The sequence below is a fragment of the Apium graveolens genome, chromosome 5, assembly GCF_009905375.1.
Source record: "Apium graveolens cultivar Ventura chromosome 5, ASM990537v1, whole genome shotgun sequence".
NCBI lineage: Eukaryota > Viridiplantae > Streptophyta > Magnoliopsida > Apiales > Apiaceae > Apium > Apium graveolens.
Genome location: NC_133651.1, coordinates 312,911,316 through 312,936,544, shown reverse-complemented (window position 1 = coordinate 312,936,544; position 25,229 = coordinate 312,911,316). Strand labels below are relative to the sequence as shown.

The 25,229-nt window shown below is 32.0% G+C and overlaps 1 protein-coding gene across 1 annotated transcript; it reads left to right on the top strand.

The window, feature by feature from the left end:
- Positions 1-23,472: 23,472 nt before the first annotated feature.
- Positions 23,473-24,533, top strand: LOC141661277 (AP2/ERF and B3 domain-containing transcription factor At1g51120-like). The gene is made up of 2 exons (XM_074468261.1): positions 23,473-23,646; positions 23,742-24,533. The coding sequence occupies exons 1-2, from the start codon at positions 23,473-23,475 to the stop codon at positions 24,531-24,533; spliced, it is 966 nt and encodes a 321-aa protein (XP_074324362.1).
- Positions 24,534-25,229: the final 696 nt, after the last annotated feature.

Here is a 25,229-nt window from a genome sequence, read left to right as displayed (position 1 = left end):
GCGAAATAAAGAACATATTCAATTTTAATATCTTTTCCCATTTTTTAATATAGTGCAATGTGCTTTAGTAATCCCTTAGTAAATTATTGTTTTTATGTTATTATTTTATAGTTTTTATCTGTTGGCAATTGATTAGTAATTCTGTTATAACTTTTGGTTTTGCCAACAGAAAATTTGGTTGACAACTTTTCATTAATAACCTGTTACAAAACCGTTGATGTTATGTATACTTTTCAAAAGTTTGCAATTGGTCGTCAATCCGTTGGTAATTGTTGACAAATAGATTTTTTTTGGCAACTTCTGTTGGTAAGTATGAGATTTTTTGTACTGATTTTATAATTTTAATTTCCATAAATGTGTTTTTCTATAATTTGATCAATTTAATTTTAAACTTAAATCCCAACGTCTTTCAGATTTCCATTATCAATTCAGACAAAATCCAATTTCAAACACATTTCAAATTTTCAAATGAGGATACGAAATCCAAATCATTATTGGAAATAAGTCTCTAACTCAAGTATATAAACATGCCTCCACCTTAATCGATCTTTTTATTCTATTTTCCCGCTTAATCCCCGATCATCAGGTACAAATACAACACAAGTTTATGTAGCGCTCGTAGACTAGTTTAGTTTCGTTCGATTTATTATTGATCGAATTCAATTTTTTGTTAGTACGAGATTTGTTAAAATATACACCAATAAAATCCTAATTATTCATAAAAAAGGTCATTATGCCTAAATCTCTAAATCTTTTGTTGAATAAGGTCCAAGATGCTTCACAATGCTAGATTCTCAAGGCTAAAGATCTTGATGACAATGGTAATTTTGAAACAAGGACATGTCGAAACTCAGTGACAACAAGGATACAAAGTCAACATGCAAACCCTTTATTGAATCTTATCGAAAGATGTTGAAGGCATGGCTTTTCAGATTTATTAAGAAAGATTTCTGCTCATGACACTATCCCATGGTGCATTTTTGGGGACTTCAATAATCGATTGTATACTACAGAGAAGAAGGGTGAGTAACCTCATTCACATGCACTAATGAATGGCTATCGCTTAGCTGTTGAAGATTGCAGGCTAGTTGAGCTAGACTTAACTGGTGGCAGTAACAACTGGGAAAAGAGCAAAAATAAACCTAATTGGGTTAGGGAGCTTCTAGACAGAGCTTTCACAACAGAGAGCTGGTAGCAGAAGTTTTTTTATGTACTTTAAAAGTTAATCATGCTACTGTCTCAGATCATGAGCCTATACAACTATAGCTGATAGACATAAATATTTCTAGGAAACAATTTAGATTTCACTTTGATAATGCCTAACTGAAAGAACCATCCTTAAAGAGGAAGTTTCACTTTTCTGGGAGATATTACCAATATTAAACATTCTTCCTAAGCTCATATCGATGTTGTCATTTATGTCACAATGGGGAAGGAAATTATTTCACAAGTTCAGGGACAAAGTAAAGGCTAAAAGAGAGGTGATAAAAAAGCTAGTAACTGTGAAGATGAAGAGGGTGTGGCAGCTTATTTTGAGGAATGGGGAAGATTGAATAAACTTTTGTTACACGAGGAGGTTCATTGGAAGCAGCGAGCAAAGATGTTTTGGCTTAAGGAAGGAGACACCAACTCGTGATTTTTTCATACAAATGTCTCAAAGAGGAAGAAAGCTGACAACATTTCTTACTTGGTGATAGATGAAGGAGTAAAAATTGACACTTTTGAACATTTGATTGAATTGAAAAAGAACTACTTGGAAGGAATTTTCAAGGCAAATAGAAATATTATTGAGGTTAATTCTAACTATGAGTAAAGTGTGATTTCTGGGGCTCAAAATAGAATGCTATATAAAAACATGGCTAATGTGCTAGCTAATTGCTTCAAATCAGTGCTTCCAGTTTCTATCTCGGAAAACCAATCTGCTTTTGTGCCAGAAAGAAGCATCACATACAATTTACTAATAATGAAATTACTTATGATCAAGTTAGTTGAAATTACTTATGGCATAAAATGAAAATAATGGGGTTCTGAGAGTTAATTCTTTACTACACTGAGAAATCAAGAAATATGTAATATCGTGAACTCTAGAGTTATTCTATACTGAGAAGTCCACAGTGAAGTGGATCGTGAAGCCAAGAAAAACAGAGTTCACAATATCTTCACTCGACATTTTCACAACAAGACAAATGAAGGTACAAATTATCATAAATAAAAAGGTAATCGCCATAACATATTGTACAAGGGGTTTTCATGGACTTGTGTCAAGCCTATAGTTAAACTTGGAGAGAAAATAAAATAAAGCATTCAGGAAAAGATCAGGAGGGTATAACAGAATTAAGTGGTACTAAAAAAGCTGCTACGTGTCTCTTAGTTGAATACGATATTTTACTATAGATGGGCGTGCACATTGAGTAGTAAATTATTTTATTTATATAGTACACATCCCATCTTTAGTTGCGCGAAATAAAGAACATATTCAATATTAATATATTTTCCCTCTTCCTAATATAGTTTAAAATGCTGCACAAAAGGAACTTCTTATAAGAACAATTAGCGTGTGTCTTACTGACTTCAACCTAAAACACAAAATAATTGGTTACAATGCAAAACTATACAAATCATAAAAAAAATCACTAAAAGATACGGATTTATCACTGGTAAGAGAATAAAATTTGACTGAATAGAGATTAATCACAAAATAACATGAACTAAAAAAATTACCTTAAAAATCATGTCTTTCATTTTGACATCTCTCATTTCATAACACTTAATGTCGTTTATCTCCGGACCAATAGTTTGAATTCGCATATCATCACGAGCTGCCATAATTTCTTCTTGCACTTTATAAAAAATGTCACGCATGTATAACTTCGCGGCATCATCCTTAAGGAAGAATTTAGTAACAATAGTTGGTTTACCATATGTAGAGTTATGATTCAACCTTTTTGTTTCTTTACGTTGCTTATCCATGATACATTCAAAACGAATATAGAACTCTGAAAACTCATCAATATCTATACTTGTGGACCATATAACCTTTTTAATCTTTTCCATGAAATCAGTTTCTTTGCACAAGAAGTTGCCTAGCTATAAAATTTTAAAAATACAATGATTAAACAAATAAATAACTAATAACGACAACCACATCACATTAAACAATTAAACTCACCACTCTTATAAAAAAACAAACAAAGAAAAATAAATATACCTTAGCATGGAACTTTTCAGTTATATGTCACATACACAAGCGGTTCCTGGTAGCAGGAATATCATCGGTTGCTTTAAAGACAACAGGTACGGCCTGCTTCATAGCCGGACATTGATCGGTGACTAAATAAACTGGATTACGACCCATAGCCTTTAAAAGTGTTATAAATGCCCTAGTGAAATGTGTTACATCTTCTTTTGAAAGAAGAGTAGATGCAAAGGTAACACACTTATTGTGTTTATTAACACCTGTAAATGGAGCAAAAACCATGTTGTACCTAACAATAAAATTAATAAATGATAGTTAATAGAAAATCAATAATAAATCACTACTAAAATCGCAGCCCTAGTCATAATTTAAAAGTCATTCCTATGGAAGAAAACAAAATATAAAAAAAGAACATGGTTCTTACTTATTTATTAAATGTTGGATCAAATGAGACCGCATCACCATAAAACTCATAATCCTTATTGACGTCGAATCAACCCAAAATATTTTGGTAATATGGCCAAAAGAATCGACTTCATAGTCATAAAAAAAGAAGGATATATTTCTTGTTTCACCTTGAATTTCTCAATTTACATTTGACCATCATAAGGACCAACATAATATTTTAAATCTTGATCAAAATTACTGAAATCTTTTAAAATAGCTCCAATATTTTCATAACCCCTAACCAACTCTTTCATGAATCTAAAGGATTTAATTTTACAAATGTTCACTTTACTATCATCAAACACAAAGTTGATTGAGAATGTAGACATTTGACGATTACTTTTAAAGAAATGGCTATAAGCTTTGGGAACAAATGGATGATTATTTACTTCAACAAAATTGGAGACATAATACCTCTTTCCAGGAAAAAAATTCAACACCATTTTAGCATCAGAGTCGCATCTGACAGACTTAGTCCTCCTCTTCTTAACTGATTTGCTATTATTTTCATTAAAACCAGATTTGTTGCAAAGCAAGTACTTACTTAAAACAATACCATTGTCATCTATTTTCTCAGTACTACGATGAACTTCCAATCCATATAAGTTTGCATACACCTTATAAAATTGAATACTGGATTCCAAATTCTCAAACACTTTGTTCACAAATGGCTTCGCATCATCTTCAACAGAAAAAGGAACATAATACTTATGTCCACCAGGACTAAAAACCAGAATCAACTTCTCCGTTTTAATTACCATCAATACAAATCAACTTCTCTATTTTAATTACCATCAATACTATAACTAATGGTCACAAGTATTATCAACAAAACTGACCCCTGTAACAAATAATATAAAAAAATATGTTAAATTCACAATAAAAAAACCTAAACTTAAAGTTGAAGAAATCTAACATAATGACCAATAATAATCAACAATAACCCAAAATTAACTTTAAAACAAATAAAATCACAGATATAGGAGAAAATCACTATAAAAATTAGAAAATACAAAAAACATGTTCAAAAATCGAAAGTATCCAAAAGAAATCTAACATAATTAACACTAATAATCTAAACTTAAGTTTAAGACACATAAAATCACTAATATAAGGATAAAATGAATGCACAATAAGAAAATAATAAATCATGTTAAAAATAATTAAATTTTAAAAGGAATCTAACGTAATCACCTATAATATCCAACACAACAGAATTTTAAGTTTGAAACACAAAAAAGCACCTATGTAAAGGAAAAATCACTAAAGTGAAAACATTAAAAATCAATGTATAAACATGAAAACTAACATTATCATAATTAATAATCACCAAAAAATATAAAAAAGCACATAATCAATAAGGTTGTGAGAAATCAGGTAATGAGAAGAAAGATTCTACTATAAAAGTTAGTTGCATCAACAAATGAATATAAACTGAAAACAGAACCTTCGTTTTACCTTAATTCGAGCTAATCTTTAATAAATTCTCGGTAATCATGATTAAGCGTAAAACCGACGAAATCGTAACTGAAAGTGATAACGATGACCTCAATTATATCGGCGTTAAGAATTTCGATGAATATCAATTTAAAATTGAAAGTTTAATCGAGCTCAGTGATCGATGATGGAGTTAGAGAGAGGAGAAAGAGGAGAGAAAAAGTTAAGCCGCTTAATCGGTTAAGTAGAGTTAATGAACGTAATCTTTGTCTAATTATATTTAATTTAATAATAATATATAATTAATAATTGGAAGGCTGAGATTTATGGAGAGCATTAAAATTTTAATGGTTGACATCTGATCACATATCTCACATTAAGAAAGGTTCTCATTTAAGCAAAAGCATATATATATATTATATATTCATTATCAATATTAAAAGGTAATTAAAAAAAAAAAATTGTGTATCTCGTGGTGTCTTTTGAACCTGAAATATAAACACAAAACCTACCGACACTAAGTTTTCAGTATTATATTTATGTACTTTCGTGTGCTATACTTAAAATGCGAATACCAACACCAAATTTTCTTGTCGTTTGCGGAAAGTGACCACATAATTCGAAAAATATTTTAATTCGTGACTGAAAATTAATTAGTTGGTTACCAACATAATTTAATTCCTCGTTGAGTCTGCATGTATTTTTTTATCCAAATATGATACTATAATTGTCTAATATTAATTAGGGTGTGACATATATGGTAAAATTCTACAAGAGATTAGTGACAAAATTATGCACGACTGATATAGAATTGCAAGGAAACAAAGATAACGGATCCATAATTATTAACCGATTAGGAATGACATTGCGGTTTGCTTTAGTAATCCCTTAGTAAATTATTGTTTTTATGTTACTATTTTGTAGTTTTTATATGTTGGCAATTGATTAGTAATTCCGTTATAACTTTTGGTTTTGCCAACAGAAAATTTGGTTGACAACTTTTCATTAGTAACCTGTTGCAAAACCGTTGATGTTGTGTATACTTTTCAAAAGTTTGCAATTGCTCGTCAATCCGTTGGTAATTGTTAACAAATAGATTTTTGTTGGCAACTTTTGTTGGTAAATATGAGATTTCTTGTACTAATTTTATAATTCTAATTTCCATAAATGTGTTTTTTCTATAATTTGATCAATTTAATTTTAAACTACTTAAATCCCAGCGTCTTTCAGATTTCCATTATCAATTAAAAAAATCCAATTTCAAACACATTTCAAATTTTCAAATGAAGATAAAAAATCCAAATCATAATTGGAAAGAAGTCTCTAACTCAAGAATGTAAAACGCCTCCACCTCAATCGATCTTTATATTCTATTTCCCCGCTTAATCCCCGATCACCAGGTACAAACACAACACAAGTTTAGCACTCGCAGACTAGTTTAGTTTCAATCAGTTTATTATTTATCGAATTTGATTTTAAAATGGGACATGTTAGAACCCCCCCCCCCTTTCAAATAATGAATCTGTCCTTGTCGATATCATCATTATAACTAGCAATTATTTAGTTGTCTGATTAGTTATGATATTCAGATTATTACAAACCAATCCACATTTATATAACTTTAAATAATTCATTGTGAACAACCCGAAAAAACCAATAAAATAGAGCTCGCAGACACAATAATTTAGTTGTTCATGTCAAGTGCCATCAAACATTTTTGTGCTTTAATTCTTCAGAAATCAGATGCATGTCTATTTTTTGCTGGTATTTGCTTGAATTTAGATATTTAATTTCAGAACCGCATTAATATTGCCTTCATTGACTTCCTGTACACACTTGGATTGTGTCTACTGAATAGTAATGACTACCTCGTTGTTTGTTCATAAATCTTTTGATTGAATGTTAGTGCTTAGGCATTTTTTAAATAGTTGATGTGCAATTTTTGGTAAGTAAATCTATAGTTATGTGGTAACTTTGAGCTAGATAACCTTTTCTTTTTCTTTTGTGCGCTATAACAGAAAAAGACTGATCCTAATCTCGCCTCGCCATCACAAGCTGAAATTTATTTGCAATCTCATGAACAAGATGGCCGAACATACAAGACTACGGCTGCTCCGCAAAAAAAAATGTAAGGACTTTACTTTTTTTTATGGAGGTTAAATGCTGAACGGTAAATAAAGTGGTTTATTTAGTTCAATTTGTCTATTTCTTGAAAATTAAGAGATAAAAAATGCTTTTCCAAGTATGTTTTGTTGGCTTAATTTATTTGGTAAAACAAATAACATAAGAGACTTAGCGGAAATAAAAGGCTGTTAAGTATTAGTATATGCCACCTTAATGCAAACCTTGTTAGTAGTTGTGTAGTTGTGTAGCACAATTCTATGGTAAAATTGATTAATATTTAACAACATTTTTCTTGTAGAGAAAGAACAAGAAAGCGATGGAATCAGATTCAGCTCCTGCAAACACTTATTTGGAAGATTTGACTGCAATGATCAGGGGAGAACTTGAGGCTGAACTGGAAGAAAAGGTTTCCAAGAAAGTGCAGGATAACTTGTCAGTTATTCTCAAAAAGATCGCAACAGCTAATCCAGGCTTGAATCTGGACATTGGAGAAGTTGATGCTAATATTTCAAGCGAAGATGATGAAAATGGTACACCAATGACTGTCGGGACAGCCGGGACTTCCAAGACTGTCGGGACTGCCCGGACTGCCCGGACTTCTTCTTAGATATTTCTCTTTACAAGCATTAGCTTGAGTTAATAGTATAGACAGTTATGTTATTTAGACTTTTGAATTGTTGGTTTATAACTTTTGGTACTCCCTGTAATTGGTGGTGGATGGTGTTTATTTGGTTTGGTTGGAGTTGGAATTTGGGAATTGTTTGGTGTTCTTGTTAGTATGATTTTGGTGGAGTGATGTACTGAATCGTACTATAATTTTGGCAAAGTGGTTATTATGTTGGCGGAGTTGGTGTTCTGAATATGATTTATCTAGTGTTACTCTATCTCCCTAAGGTAAAGTTTTTAGTTGTGTTACGGTTGATAATCAAAACATTACATTAGATAGCAATGGCAACATTTACGGATGAAATGGTGATTTGGCGTTACAATAGGCCTATTGCAACAAAAAACGGGCCTAAGGTGACGTAAAATGATTATCTTATTAGCCCATCTATGGCGTAGTGCGTGCCCATTAACTCCTGCTTTAATTATTGACTTTTCACATATTGCCTAAATTATTATACATCGGTCTAGAGAGACGCTCATTAAGTTAACTCCACACATAATCATTAATCAAGCCTCTAGTCCCCTGATATTCCATTGGTTATTTAACCAACATTTCATCTCAGAAAAATCATCTTTTATTCTCACACAGAATCATTCTCTCTCTTTTAATTCTCACTATTTTCCTCTTTCATAAAAATGGTTCTTGTAAACATGTTTATGAACTATGAAAACTTCAACGTTGAGTTCAGTTGTGGTGACTGGGAACATGAATGGCACGCCACTGCCATTTCTGATGAGATATGAAACTTGGTTCCACAAGAGGTTCGAACAAATCTCTTGTTCTTTGAGATGGACTATCAACTCCATCTTGATCGCTTGGAAGAAGAAGGGAGAGATGCTCTTCTTCAGCAAGAACGGATCATCCATCTTGCAGTGCTAGTTGTCAGCAGCAGGAGGAACTAATCGATAGCTTTCCTTCTTAGACCAAGGATGTTAATGTTCACCATGTTAGACTATGATTATCTTGTAATCTTCTGCATGTAATCTACAAATTTCATAAAATGTACTCTTTTGATATTTTAATGAAATTTCTTTTGATTGCAAGATTTAGTCTTTGTTTATCGTATTATGTGAATGTGAATGTTCTCATTGAAGCCTGTTAATCTTTACTTCATCTACTTGAACTGTATTTCTTGATGAATGTTTTGAATAAAATTGTGGTTACTAATAATTTGTGCTGATTTGACAAACAAATGTTGAATTTGAATCGACATATCCTGAGTTATACTTGAAAAGGTAGAAGCAATTGAGAAAGCTCAAGAGAAGCAACATGCCCAAATCTCCGAGGTTCTGGAAAATTAAGCTTCTCAACAGGCTCAATTAAATGATATTCAATCTTCAGTGGAACTTCTTCTTTCACTCCTATTATCAGATGATGCCAAAAAAGGGGGAGAAGATAGTTAAGTCCAAATGCTCTAATGATCAACTACTGAAGAAGAAAGATGATGAAGCTGATGTCCAGGGAAACCCTAGCAAGGGTAGGGGTCAAGTTCAAAGTAAAGAGCACAATAATAAGGTTTCTTCTAGGAAACTAATTACAGATGAAAGAAGATCCTCTCATCAAAAAAAGACAAGTTCTGAAGCTGCTAAAACTCAAAAACTGATAGCAAGTACTGATACTCAAAATCTGATATCAAGTTCTGATGAGAAAAATCTGATGACAAAGCCTGATGTTCTGATACAAGGTGGAAGTCAAGATTCTCAAAAGTTTATGCAAACTCTGAAGCTCAAGGGAAAGCAAACTACTTTCTACTATAAGGATCCCAAGATTCAGACACTTGATGAGGAAATTTGCTAGAAGATTATTTCTGAAGCATAATCCAGGAATGGATTTAGAAAATCTTAAGGAGGAAGAAGCTAGATTTAAAAACGAAAAGAAAAATCTAAAGCCAAAAGATTCTGTTGCAAAGAAACCTCCAAGGCCTAAGTTAAAAGGCATTGTGATCAAGGAAAAGTCAAATACTAAGGCATCAAAGCCCAAAACATGATCACAATCTGAGATTGATCCCAAAGACAAAGGGAAAGGAAAAATTGATGAACCAATTAAGCCACAGGAGATGAAAATTTCTCAAATCCTGATAAAACCTGTGTGCAAAATGGTTCAAGATACTGATGACACTGTTGCTGAAGATTAAGATGTTCAAACTCTGAAAAGAAAGAAGATTTCTGAAGAATCAATGACAACCTCTGACAAGGCTCAAGTTGTTCAGCGTAAAGAATAACAAGTTATAATTGAAATAGCAAGTTCTGATAAAGTCATTAAGAAATCAACCTCTGACAGTGCTCAAGTTGATTTAGACAAGATGGAAGTAGCTGATAAAAAGAAACTTCTATGGAATAATGTCAAACCATCAGATCCAAAGAAAAGCCAACTGCTGTCTACTTTCATGACTATTGAGTTAAATGCTAGAGAACCAAGAGACATGGCTGGACTAGGTTCTGATGAAGCTAAGATTAAGACAGGAGTTGAAGTTGCTACTAGAGATCCATTTCTATTGACTAACAAACCGCTTGAAGATGTTACACAGAAACACCTTGATAAGGTTATCTCTGTTCAAGTGGTACTGGATGCTCATGACAAGCATAATGTTAAGGAAAATCTGATTCTATTTCTTGAAAATAGAAGGTCATATCAGATGTCAAAAGCAGATGTGCTGAACAAATCATTGAAATAACTTCAATTCTTTCATTACCTTTTAGAGGTAAAGTCTGATATTACAAGGAGATGGTCAAAGTTTATATTGAAGACCATCAAAGATAAAGCAACAATTTCTGGTTCAAGTGTTACAGAATTCATTCCTAGTATTGTTGAAGATGATGAAAGTGAAATTTGAATAAAGAAGAATTCTGCTAAGCTTGAAGTGTTACTGAATGAGAAATGTATGTGCTACAATGAAGATTCTTCTCATCCTAGGGTAATAAGACTGAATGATGGTTTAGAAAGAAACCATATCTCCGCTTTAAGGATTGCAATCTATCATATTGGAAGTCAGAATGATGATATGAAGAAAGTCAAGACTACACTCTCTCAAGTCTTGAGGATTAAAGAAGAAAAGCTGATATCTAACTTTGTCAAGAATCATTATGGATTCAGATTGACTCAATGAGATTGGTAAAAGCTACAAGGACTGTAAGTTGTAGTTAATTATCTAGTTAAACTCATATTGCATTTGTACTTAAATGTTTTTGACATCATCAAATCTATTAACTTGTATATTTTGCATAATTTACAACTTGGAGGAGATTGTTAGATATATTTGAGATGTCATGTCTAAATGATTCATGTTTAGTTTTCAGATCTTAACAAATAGGACATATCAGGACTTACTGAAATCAGGACTTACTGGAAGTCAGAACTTAATATCAGAACTTAAGGTCATATCGGAACTTAAGTGCGGGAAGACTTTCATATAAGGAAGGAAGCTGATTTACAGTAGAATATCGAGACTAAAACAAGTTATCTGATTGATATATTTTAGGAGACAGAATTATATTCCATATCAATTAGAAGTTATCTTGTAACTGTGTACTATATAAACACAGACTTAGGGTTTACACTATATGAGTTATCATTATCGAGAAGGTTATACATTGTAACCTAGCAGCTCTTAGTGATATTTGTTCATCACTTTGAGAGAACAACAATTTTTATTATAAAAGAGTTTATTTAATATACTTAATCTTTGTTACATACTTGTGTTAAATCGATTTGATTATTAAAACATTGTATTCAATCCCCTTCTACAGTGTTGTGTGACCTAACATGGATTAACTGTTATCGTTGTATAATAGTAATTGGGAACATAAAATAACTCGTTCCAGTTTAATGAGTCAGCTAAAAGGCTAAGCTGTGTTGTCGGACCGTCAAGTTGAATGGAACCCATCTTAAAAAAGGATTAAGGTGTTTAACCATATGAATATGAATTATGTGTTAAATAGAAATATTTAAATGAATATTATATTCCAGTTTGACATATCAGCTAGTATGGAGAGCATGATTGTGAAGCGTAGGTGAAAAGGCTCAACTTCGGGCCGTTAGTCAAGACGCGACCCGTTATGCGAAAAAAGAATATTAATAAAAAAGGAGAAATTTTTATGCTTAAGCATATTTCAAAATGAGTCATGATATGTGAGTGTTTGTTGTTGCCTGTTAATATGCAAGAGTATGCTCATAGATTAGTTTGACCGGTACCCAGCGGACCCTATTCCGCCCTCTTCAGAGGAGCCTGTGTATGTTAGTTCAGACCCTGAGGAGGATCCATCAGAGAGCAGTGAGGTCCCTATTCAGGTGTCTTACCTAAGACCCATTCCAGAGATTCTATCCCCTGAGCGAGAGCTTGCTATGCCTGCTACGACTGTGCCTGCCCAGATTGGAGGCAAGTTAGCACAGGATCGAAACTTTATTTACTCCCGCATTCCTGAGTTGGGAGCTCTGGTGGAAAGGCTGGCTCGAGAGTCTAGGCAAAGGACTTCAGTTATGGAGGATGACTGGAGAGTCTCGATTCAGATGGTCGAGCAGGTTGCCCGGAGAAGATTGGTCGAGGGACCATCTACTAGTGATGTAGAGGATGAGTTGTAAAATATTTTATTTATATGGTACACATCCCATCTTTAGTTGCACGAAATAAAGAACATACTCAATTGTAATATCATTTCTCTTTTTTTAATACAGTTTAAAAGTTTTTGAACTAGTCATGCATCCCTGCCTAGTTTTGAGATCCTTGTTTCCTAACAATCTTTTAGGAGTAGAATAGATTTCAGTGAAAGTACATTATTTATTGACAATCAGTTTTTGAAGTGATAGAGTTTCTGCAAACTTAACAATATTTGTGTTGTTATAATATGAAAAATTAAAAAGTTAGTAATCTATGAACCAACATTAGGCGTCAACATTTATAGAAAAATTATTAAGTTAAAGAACGTACTTGGAATGAACGTGAGTGTGAGAAAAGGTGTGCAGGGTACACCTAAACATCTCAGAGGTTTACAGATTTTAAATACTAGTTATGTCGTATAAAATTGAATATGAACAGAATTATTAATAAATTATTAAAAAATTTACAAACATTATTTTAAAATTATATATATAGGGTCGCACTCTATTGAGAACCATTTTTATAATGAGATATGAGATATCATCACAGCCATCCATCTAAACAAAAAATGAAGTCTAATTTTAAATATAATCAGCGTTTTTAGTAAATAAAATAAGAAAATGGTAATTTTTATTTTTAACATTTGAAACCCCCTATAGACACATTGAATACTCTTTACAAACGCATACACACGTACACACCGTAACCACATTTCTCACTAAATCACACACTTTCTCTCTCTCCTCTTCTCTTTGTTAAATCATCGATGATGCACTCGATTAAAGGTAATAATCATCAATTTTTTGTTTTTTTATCAAGTTTCAGTTTCTAATTTGGTACTTATAGTCATTATTTGTTTATATTTAGAAATCGACCTGTTTTTAAGTGAACTTTCTAGAAAATTATGGATGAATTTTTTGAAGGTATGTGAAAATTATTAATCAATAAATTTTATTTGATTATTAAACCTGTTTTTCAATTTGCATGTTGATATTAGTACTTATTTTTGTTGATTTTATTTGATATTGACACTCTTATGATGATTTCGTGATACTAACAGTCTTATTTTTATTGGTGATTTTGTTGCTTAGGATTACGCATATGATTTTTGTTATAATGTGGTGATTAGATCTAGTTATAGATTATTGTTTGCTTATAACACAGGCTTACCTAGTGTTGTGGAGATTTAATGTATATTTTTTAGTATAAATGATGAATGATTATTATAATAATATGGTGCTTTTTTGTTATACAAACACTTCTAGAATGATTAGTTATGGTTTTTAGCATGATGTGGTGATTACGCATATGATTTTTGGTATAATGTGGTCATTTTTATTGTATTGACAGTGGTATGATTTAGTGTTGTGGTGATTTAGTGTTGGGGTGATTTAGTCTTTACTTTGTTAGTATAGAATTATGTAGATGATTTTTTGTTATACTTAAGATTCTGTAATGATTAGTTGTGATCTTTTGCTTTACATATAGGCTTAGAATTACACAAATATTTTTAAGTATCTTGTGGGGATTTTTGAGAATTCTATGATGCTTACCTTATGACAATTGCAGGTAGTATAACACGGAGCGCACGCCTTATACTACAGAAACTATGTAGACCAGTTGGCCCAACTCACATTAATTTGGAAGAAGATGAAGTTGAAATTAATGATGTGGGAGGAAATAATGTAGAAGATAATATATCTGTAGTACAAGAGATAGAAATGATGTTGAGGGGCCGGGTGAATAGCAATATAAAACTCGTGAACTAGCTAGAGGTGTTTGCTAAAATTATTGTCCTATAAATTTATCCATAATATTAGTACTTATCTTCTACGATAGTGATTTGATGTTTGGAAGGATAATTGTTATAAATTTGAAGAGTTTAGTGATATTTGGTTTGATGTTACAAGTGGAGTGTGGTTTATATAATGAATGTTGTGTTTTATTCTGCATAAGCGAGTAATGTTATGCTGAGCAGATGATTACAAATATACAAATAGATGGTCCACAAGAGGTGTTTGCTTCTTTAATTATATAAAATCATTCGCTTATATTTTGCTATAATATTAGTTCTAAACTACTGAATTGCTTTAAATATTGTTTTCAGTAGGGGAAGTTATTGTTTATAATTCGGATGATTATTTTGTAAGTCTAGCATCATGGTCGAAAAGAAGACTTGCAGTTGAGATAAAATTTATATAATCTCCATCTATTATCAAGCAGTTAACTAATTATAAAATTTTGTAGTGCAAAAATAATTAAAATCAAAGAAAAAACAAAGAGGAAATTACGGGAAAGATAAAGAAAACGGCAAATTAAGACTTATAGATGAGGTATACAAATCACCTTAGATTTGCAGAGATTATTTAATAGTAAATAACATTTAACCATTAAATTTATACTTCATATTTGGTGTAGAAAACTGATGAAGACGCGCCTGGACATCAAAAAATTGTAAACAAGGAAGCAGAAATGAAGGGAAAGATAAAACTTTTGGAAAAGGTAATTTATAACATTGTTAATTTTATTAAACACACACTTGTAATGTCAATGAGTATAGAGGTGTTTCATACTTCTAAATGTGCTTAAGGGAAATGTAAATGGGAAATCTAAGAGAAGAAGAGCGAAAGAAAAAATTTAGCAAAGAATTGAGGTTGCGAAGAAGGTACAATCAATATCCATTTTAAAATAACTTTTTAATTTAATACACATTAAAATCACTGCTATACATTACAACATGTAGGAACTAAACTTTTTACGTTGTGCAGGATGATGAAATCGCCAAAAGTCGCAAACCCCTAGTTTGCTCACTGACATGATATATGCACTGCCAGATAAACAACAACAATGGGTTAGAGATGCCGAATTTGAGAGTCTCTTAAATTTTGAGTTGGTGGAAATCCCCTAGAGGCTAGCTTATAAGGTTCTTGAAGCATTTTGATGACAGAAGTTGTACATTAATACTGAATAGGGGGTATAGAAATCATTGAGGAAGCTGTGCATGATATAATTGGACTGCCATGTAGAGGAGGAGAAAATCAGTTTGGAAATGATAACCTGATTAGTGAAAGAATTGATAATTGGAGATCGCAGTTCCCAATCACTGAAGGCCAAAATTTGATAAAAGCCAGTGAAGTGGTTGATCGCATTTAACAAACAGGGGAGGTCGACGACATTTTTAAGATGAACTTTTTGGTGGTGATGACAAACGTGTTGATACGATGATACACAAATAATTTTGTGAGCCAAATAATTCTATCTTTTAAAGATAACCTTGACAAATGCACCAATTATAACTGGGAAACATATTTGATAAAAAGTTTAGTGATCACAAAAATGGTGGATGCGGACTTCTTTACTATTCTATACCCGACCAATGATTGTTTTGCTTGTAAGTACTGTTTATTTGTAAATATATAGAATTTGAACTTTTACAAAAATTATATGACCACTTGATCATTTTTGACAGATAATGTACGTTGATCGAGTTTTTTCCAAGGAACTAAACTTGTCCTTAAACTTTATCCATCTTTTAGAGGATGGACAAAAGAGAAATCGAAGGAAATGGAAGTGATGGAAGCTGAAGAAAGTGCATTTCGTTCTAGAGTAATTTTGGAATTGGTATCGGTAGAAGAGTTGGAAGAAAATGAGAAGTTATTTTGGAAGGTAATTACATTACACACAAATAAAGCACATAGTATATCAATGTGATTTATGACGGACAATTTTTTTTGCATGTTTCGAGAAAAGCTTATACAGAAGATGAGGAAGAAGTTGCCGAAAATGAAAAAGGAGATACATGTGTCAATAATAGGCCGAACATAAATGACAAACCAAATGAGGTATATTCATGCATTTAATTATTTTTATAAATGATAATCACAATGTCACACAAAACCACCATAAACACATTATATACAAGATAAATTTATATATGCTTAAGTAACATTAAGTATTAAAGAAAATCTTATTTATTTCCACGTTAAGGAAAATGGTATTGCATAAATTGAAGAGGGACTGGCCCAAATGAGATATTTAGAATATGTTAATGGAGAGAACGAAGCACATACGATATATTAATGTATAACTTTTTTATGTAGTTATTATCATCGGATTGTCACACTAACCAACACACACATCAACATTAAATCATTATATATATAACACTTAAGTTCTTAGCTAAGAACTTATGGTTAGCTTTTAACCATATAGGTTTATATATATGGCTAACGTTTAACATCTTCGTTTAGGAAAATGGTGTTGGAGAAATTGAGAAACGAGTGGCCCAAATGGAAAAAGATGATGTAGGTGATGTTAATGGATAGAAAGAAGCACATGAGGTATATTAGTATATCAAATTTTTTATTCTGATACTATCATAGCATTGTCAAACTAACCACCACACACAATAGATTTACCATATATAATAATCTAATTTGTTCTTCAGGACTGGTGGAACACACTTAGTATGAAGGAAACTTTGTCGATAGAGGCAAATATGGAACTGATTGAAGCCAAACATCAATATGAATCTGAATTAGAAAAAGCAAAACAATTTCATCCAAAGGGCGAGAAAATTGATGAAATTGAGATGATTATTAAAGGCTTTTTCAAAGCAAATAAATGGATGGATAATGAGAGTTATGGGAATGATTTTCATAAAAATGACAGTATTCCAATATTTCCAAGTCAAGAAGAGCAAGCTGCCTTTGATACGGCCGGTTACAAGAGTTGAAAAAAGTGAATTACCACCAGATCATGATGACTACCTAAATATTATAGCTTGGTTAAAGGGATGTTGGAGATTGAAAAAGATTAGGAAGATCAATTTTGTCTGTCATTCTCTCTTGTAATAATTCATGTCTGCAAAAAAGTGATGGAAGAACATGAAAGTGACATTGATAACTACATAGAACCTGAAAACAAAAACCCAATGCCACCCAAAGAACTGGAAAAAAATAAAAAGAGAGAGATCAAGGTGGGATAATCTTTTCGGTCACCATACATACAAAGAATCATAGACATCAATTCAAGTTACTCTAGGAAAGAAATTTCCATGTACAAATGGATGATTGAAGGAAATATGGATGACAAATAAGTCTTTAAATCACTACATGTGATACATTAATCACCTATTGTAATACACTACACACTTACACAAAATTAACTAAAACACCATATGTTGGACATTAATCCCCTAAAATAACAACACTAATCACTTTATTATTTACAGAGCGAAAGTTTTTGTCTATGGGGATTATACATGTTTCACAGAAGTGCTCAAGACACTAAAGCCAAAAGAAAACTTATCATGTGATGTTATCGACATGTGGTCAATTTTGATGAATGCTAGAGAAAATTATAAATTCACAGAATCACCAATGCGTCTCTATATGGATATTGGTCTTTCGGTAAGCATTTTCGTATTATTGTTATTGTCTTTAGAGCTTTTGTGATAATTATATTAACGTATTAACTTGGTAATCTCAAAAATAGACAGATTGCACCTTTGGATAAAATAAAGACTAGAGAAGCACAATATGAACTTTTTAAAATGATATGAAGCATTATTTTGAAAGATACCAAAGCAGAAGCATCGAAAATGCTCATTTGGTATGTCTATGATGCATATAAATTATATTCATTGCTACCACTAATTTAACTGTTTAACACAAAAAATATGAAGATATTTTTTCCGGTGCTTGCATATGAACAAATGTACTTGATTAGTTTCAATTTGATGAACCCAACATTCGAAGTAATTGACAATATTAGGTGAGGAAGAACTGCTCCAAAGCAGTATGGTCAAAATCCTAAAATGTTGGTAAGTAGAAGCCAAACTTAGATAGTTATACAAATCTACTCTGTCATTATACTAATCTTAAAATTATAAGTGCAGCATTAATTATAAAAATGCAGCACCGACACTTTGTGAATTACTTGATTAAAAACAAGTTTGAGTACCTTGCATATTCATTGAAAAAGGTCATGCCTAAGTACATGGTAATACAATGGCAAACACTAGGCAATTACAAGGATTGTGGAAAATTCTTGATCAAGCATAGGGAAACGTACTAAGGGGATCCAAAACACTGGATAACAGAATTAAAATTGGAAAGTGTAAGTATGTTTTCTTACATAAGCACATAATCACTATAAGAAAATGTCATATTTTCTTTCATTAAACAGAACTGCTCTTTTCTGGTTTTATTCTTTAAACAGGTTGCCCAATCAGTGAAAATGTTAAAGCTTCATGCAAAGTCCTGTCACACCATTCTAACATCTTCTTTCAACAAAAAAAGACAACACGTACTCGTGAAGAAAAAAATTTATACCACAAAAAGGTATCAGAGAAAGTGATCAGCATAGTGCTTGCAGCAAGTGAAGGCAAAATTGCAACTATCTACACAAGAAAAGAATTAAAGACAAGGTTTTGTTCCAAGAAGACGACACCCGAGAAGAAGACACCTGAAATCCGAGAAGAAGACACACCTGAAATGTGAATCAATTTCATATCATTAAAACTACTTCAGTATTGATTTGGTTTCAAGATTGAGAAATTAAATTCATCATCCGAGATGTTGACATTTTTTATATCATTAAAACTACTTCAGTATTGATTTGGCTATGTTGATACCATACTATACAAGTTCACCACAAAGATTTTTAAACTTTAAATAATAATTGGTATTGTTGAGTATGACAAATTAGACATAAGTCTATAAAATCGCCACAAAGAACTGAATTAATGACCAATATTACAATGTACTAAAAACCTATATTAAATGTCAAAATAGAAAGATGTCATTTACATAAGTGACAAATTACAAAGTGTTCTGCAAATTCACAAAACTAATAGACCAAAAAAACAAATATACTACAAAAAAACATCTTATTCAAAATTTTTTAATAAACCTATCTTTAATATCGATGAAGTCATTTATATAAACGAAACAAATATAATCCACAAAAATATCTTACGAAAAAGAGAAAAAACACTTGATATCTAAAAATGTATATTAATAGGACATTGTTGCTCCAATCAAACAACCACGCATTTCTTCTTCTTGGGACAAGCCGCAAATTACTTCTTTTTGAGACAACCTCTTTTATCATGTGCACATACGAAAAACATAATGAGCACTGCCTCTTTCTCTTCTTGGCTTTTATTATGGATTTTTCCCTTTCGCTAACAAGCCATTTTAGACCGGAAACTTTGTTTTTACACTGAAGAGTTGGATGAGTAGTAATTTCTCCATCTGGATGCTTACCTATCAAAAGTTTCCAAAAAATCTTTTTTGGGAGAAATAGAATCATCATCACCCACAGAAGAATATAAATATGTGATTGTTTTTCTAACTAGCTCGAGTTTAGTAAGATCACTTCATGCTTTACTCACACACTTATGAAAATTAAACAATATATTTGTCACTTCTGCAGATAAAATCTCCATATTATAAACTTCATTTTAAATAACAACTTGTGAGGAAGGCTTACTTTCAGCATTTTTCATCTAGCGATTAAGAACAAGTCGCTTAGGTGTCTTGAACACTTCTAAATGATTAATAGCACAAATGCGTGTCTACATAAAATGCCGCACAAAAGGAACTTCTTATAAGAACAATTAGCGTGTGTCTAACTAACTTCAACCTAAAATATAAAACAATTGGTTATAATGCAAAACTAAACAAATCATAAAAAAATCACTAAAAGATACGGATTAATCACTGGTAAGAGAATATAATTTGACTGAATACAGATTAATCACAAAATAACATGAACTAAAAAAGTTACCTTAAAAATCATGTCTTTCATTTTGACATCTCTCATTTCATAACACTTAATTTCGTTTATCTCCAAACCAATAGTTTGAATTCGCATATCATCACGAGCTGCCATAATTTCATCTTGCACTTTGTAAAAAATTCCACGCATGTATAACTCTGCGGCATCATCCTCAAGGAAAAATTTAGTAATAGTAGTTGGTTTACCAGATGTAGAGTTATGATTCAACATTTTTGTTTCTTTACGTTGCTTATCCATGGTACATTCAAAGCGAATATAGAACTCTGAAAACTCATCAATATCTATACTTGTGGACAAATTAACCTTTTTAATCTTTTCCATGAAATCTTTTCCATTAACATTGATGGAAGATATGTAGTGTTTGAAGTATAGCAATTAGAAGAATTGAAGACAGAGAATAGAGGAAAGTTAAAGAAGAGAGCTGCAGTATTAAAAATATACTCACTAAAAATGATCATTTAAATGTTCAAACATCAGTGAAGAACAGAAAATAAAGTACTCAAAATTGTGGTAGCAATATAAATGTTCTTTGTTACGTACATGACATGTCTATACAATCATAACAAACCAACTCAAGATACAATATCACTTCATATATTCAAATGGAGTCTACAATTTGGGTTATTGATAGGTTTATATGTACTTGTCTTAGTTTTTCTTCTAGACAACTCAATTTTCTTAAAGTTCGTGAAGTTAATTCTTTACTACACTGAGAAATCAAGAAATATGTAGTATCGTGAACTCCATAGTTATTCTATAGTGAGAAGTCCACACTGAAGTGGATCGTGAAGCCAAGAAAAACAGAGATCACAATATCTTCACTCGACCTTTTCACAACAAGACAAATGAAGGTACAAATTATCATAAATGAAAAAGTTAATCGCCATAACATATTGTACATGGAGATTTTCATGGACTTGTGTCAAGCCTATAGTTAAACTTGGAGAGAAAATAAAATAAAGCATTCACGAAAAGATCAAGAGGGTATAACAGAATTCAGTGGTCCTAAAAAAGCTGCTACGTGCCTCTTAGCTGAATATGATAATTTACTATAAATGGGTGTGCACATTGAGTAGTAACTTATTCTCATGTAACTATATTATATTAGGTATCTAGCAAGCCATTCACGGCCATAAATAGTTCAAAGATATAAAATATTATATAAGGACATAAATCATAGAAGTTGGCCGAGCTCGACTTGGTGACCCGGGACAACTTTTGTCTAATACTCCAACTCCAACGCTCAATTAATACAACAGATCCATTTCAGGGTTTCCAACGCAGGAGTTGGGCGTGCGTTGGAGATGGTCTAAGGGACCATAAGTTCAATGAACCCTCGGTGCTTACATGTGTCCAATATTCCATACTATAAACACAAAGTTATTTATATTAACTGATAAAATTTTAGATCACAAGATATTATTTTTTAAAATTTTACAATTTTTGAAATAAGTTTGAAGGCGTAATACATTTGGGATTAAAATTTGAAAGAAGTCCTTTATGATTTTTTTGATTCTTGAAATCAAAAGATATTTAATTTGGATTTTAGAAAATCTTTTAATATCTGATAATTTTCAAGATGGATTGGATAAATTTTTTCAAAATCTGAGTGTATTCAATTTAAAAGTTTAAAAATCCATCAAAATATGAAGGTATCAAAAGTTAGTGGATTTCTTTTCATTTGAAAAAGTGGTAGATTTTGATGAATTTGCTAGTACATTTTTTAATATTTTGAAATATACCCCATAAACGTGAGATTAGAATATTAGAGTTGTTTTATGTGTGAGTACATGTTACTTTGTATTTATCATAACGTTTTTAGTTTGTAGGAAGAGATTTTATGAGAGAGCATTATTATTTAATGTGTATATTCCTCATATTTGGATTTAGACACATATCTTAAAGAATAAGGATGAAATATAAAAAAATATTTTTGTAATCGTGCTTTAATGGAGAAAGTATTGCTGATTATTTTAAAAAATCTGACTTCAATGATTTAATCACAAAGTATTCAAAATCTCATTTAAATTCTTTTTTTTCCTTTTTGAAAACAATTAAATTCCTTTCTTTGGTAGTGGTTTCTTTCGTGCTATCCCTTTGTGTCATATTTATGTTTTAATTCAAACTTTAAATTAACCTATGTTGCACTCGAAAAATTAAAATTTTATTTTAGCGCGAAAAACTTTGATAACCCAAAACGTCTCTTTATATAAATACACAGTACATAGCTATTAGCTATAGGCACCGGCCCCTCTAAGAGATCTGTCTTTGAGCTCAGCAAATTGAGAAGAATTTATCACCTATTTCTGTAAGTTTTATTGGAATTATTCCAATCATGATTTAGCTCCTACACGATAGTTATATGCCATGTTTATAGATTTTATTAAGTCTTAAATATATCTATGTGAACCAATTTGATGTTATTATTGAGTGTTGTAAGGTTTTGTTTGTCATGTGTTCTTCCAGTTATTTGAACCTTTTACTTTAAATCAAAGGTGTAATGTGTAGTCAAAATTATAGTAATTGTGTAATAGGAGACATTTCTTATGTGGATTAAAGCATATTTTTGTCTACCATGGGTAGTTTTTACATTTATTCTTGGAATCATTGGTGATCATTTTATTGGGAATTTTTAGACATTTGATGAATGTGTGATGTATGAAAAACCGACATATTTGCTCAGATGTAATCAGTGCCGGATCTAGGAATTAAATTTCAAGAAGATATCGATCATATTTTTTTAATATACCCTTATATTTTTATACTTTCTTGGGACATTTCCATATATATCCAAAAAAATTAATAACAAAAAATAGTAAAATATTATTTAAGGGGTGACAAATGTCCTAAGTAGCCACTTACTAGATCCTCCCCTCCCTGACTGTGATTAGAGAGTTGGGAAACTTGTGTAGTAGAATGCAGAAAATGTAGTTCCAAAAGTAGTTTTTTAGTTGAGCTAATAAATCCATAAATGAGATCTCTTTTTATTCATATGTTAAAAAATACATTATATTCTATGTTTTATTTGTAATCATAAGTATGGATGTGTTTTCTTCAAATCTTTTTCCTTTCCAGCTTAGAGTTTGGACTTTAAATATGAGTTACTAGCTGCATATCATTTTCTCTGCAGGTTTCGATAGTTTAAGAATGAAATGAATTTACTTGTTTCATTTACTAACTTTCCTGTGATTGCAGTAAACGATGGAGAATCTCTTGAATGTCACAGCACATATGTTCCGCAAAGCTTCAGGTTCGAACAGATTGAGTCATAATCAATCATGTACCAAGCGTGCAAGGCATGATAAAACTATTCATAGCTCGAGTTTTAAGGGAGTCGTTGCTCTAATGAATGGAAACTGGGCAGCACATGTTTATGTAAATCATAACTGGATTTGCATAGGGATTTTCAAGACAGAGGAGGAAGCTGACATGGCATATGAAAGCACAACCGCCAAACTTTTGATTGATAGGCAGCACATGTTTATGTAAATCATAACTGGATTTGCATAGGGATTTTCAAGACAGAGGAGGAAGCTGACATGGCATATGAAAGCACAACCGCCAAACTTTTGATTGATAGCCTCGATAAAAACTTGCTAAAGACAGAAAACATTGCACAAGAACCAAATTTTCAGAAACAAGTCTGCATTGCTGATAGCCTTTCTTGCAGGTCTGTCAATATTTTCGAGGCACAGAGGCAACAAGATTGTACACGTACCCGTCTATTTGAAAAGGTACTTACTCCTAGCGACGTAGGTAGGCTCTCCAGAATTGTGATTCCGAAAATTTATGCTAGTTGCTTCCCATGCGATTCCCATGAGCTAGCTTTCTATGACCAGTCGATGACACTGTGGAATTTTCGCTATGGTGTCTGTAAGGGAAGTAACAGTCATGTCTTATCTAGTGGCTGGAAAGATTTTGTGCAAGCAAAGGATCTGAGATCAGCGGACAAAGTTATTTTCTTCAAGTGTATGCATTTTGAGACAGGGTCAGTTGTTCACAGTTCTTTTGCTATTAATGTGGAATATAATGCTAATAGAGTACAAGTTGAGGAAGCCAACAGGGGAAAATATGTCGTTGCTGATGGCGAAAAATCGCATTCTAAGGAAGGGGTGCAGAACTTTGGTCTTGAACAGAATCACAGTGGAAATGCAGGTACCAGGCTCGAGATGGATATCGAGGCTGACCATGACTTGAACAGAACTGATTCCAGGAAAGCACCTGAGAATTGTGTCATGCTTTTGGGGGTGAAAATTGCTTAAGGAGGTATCTGGGAATATTTTCTCTAATCACTTAATCTCATATACCATTGTGCAAGTGCACTTATGTATGTTCTTGATTCTACATCCATGTATTGCAGTTTCGCAAGACAATAACATTTTGAGTATGCTAAATTTATTTCATTTTAGTAGTTTTAAATAAAGAGGGCGTTCAGAACATTTTTCCTTTCTTAAAAAAAAGCAATATAAACTGAGGTGGAATATGTGTCGAGCTGGGTGCTAAAAAGGCTAACTAGTGAAAATAAATCAAAGCTGGTAATTTAAACGAATACTCTTTCGGGCATATGGTTTGATAGAATCACAAGAGTATGGGAAGGTAAGGAGATGACACCGAAGTTAGTATTGGATATTGGTTCTAAGATAGTTTCATAATAGAAAGAGGCAGAACATAAATCCACTCATGCTGGCAAAGGTAAAATTCAACGAGATCATATCAAAAGGTAATCCCTAGACACGGGCTGGAAGAAGATTAATGTGGACGCCTCATTCAATAAAGAAGCTCCTCGTTTAAGGTATGTCAGGTACTCTGAAATGACAGAGGTGATTTTATAGCTAGGAAAACTAAGAGTATCGAATGAGAAGCAACGATAATGGAGAGTTGCTAAACGAATAATATAGCTCATCACTTAGCTGAACGATAATGAATTTATTTTAGAAAAATAAATTCATTTTAATTCC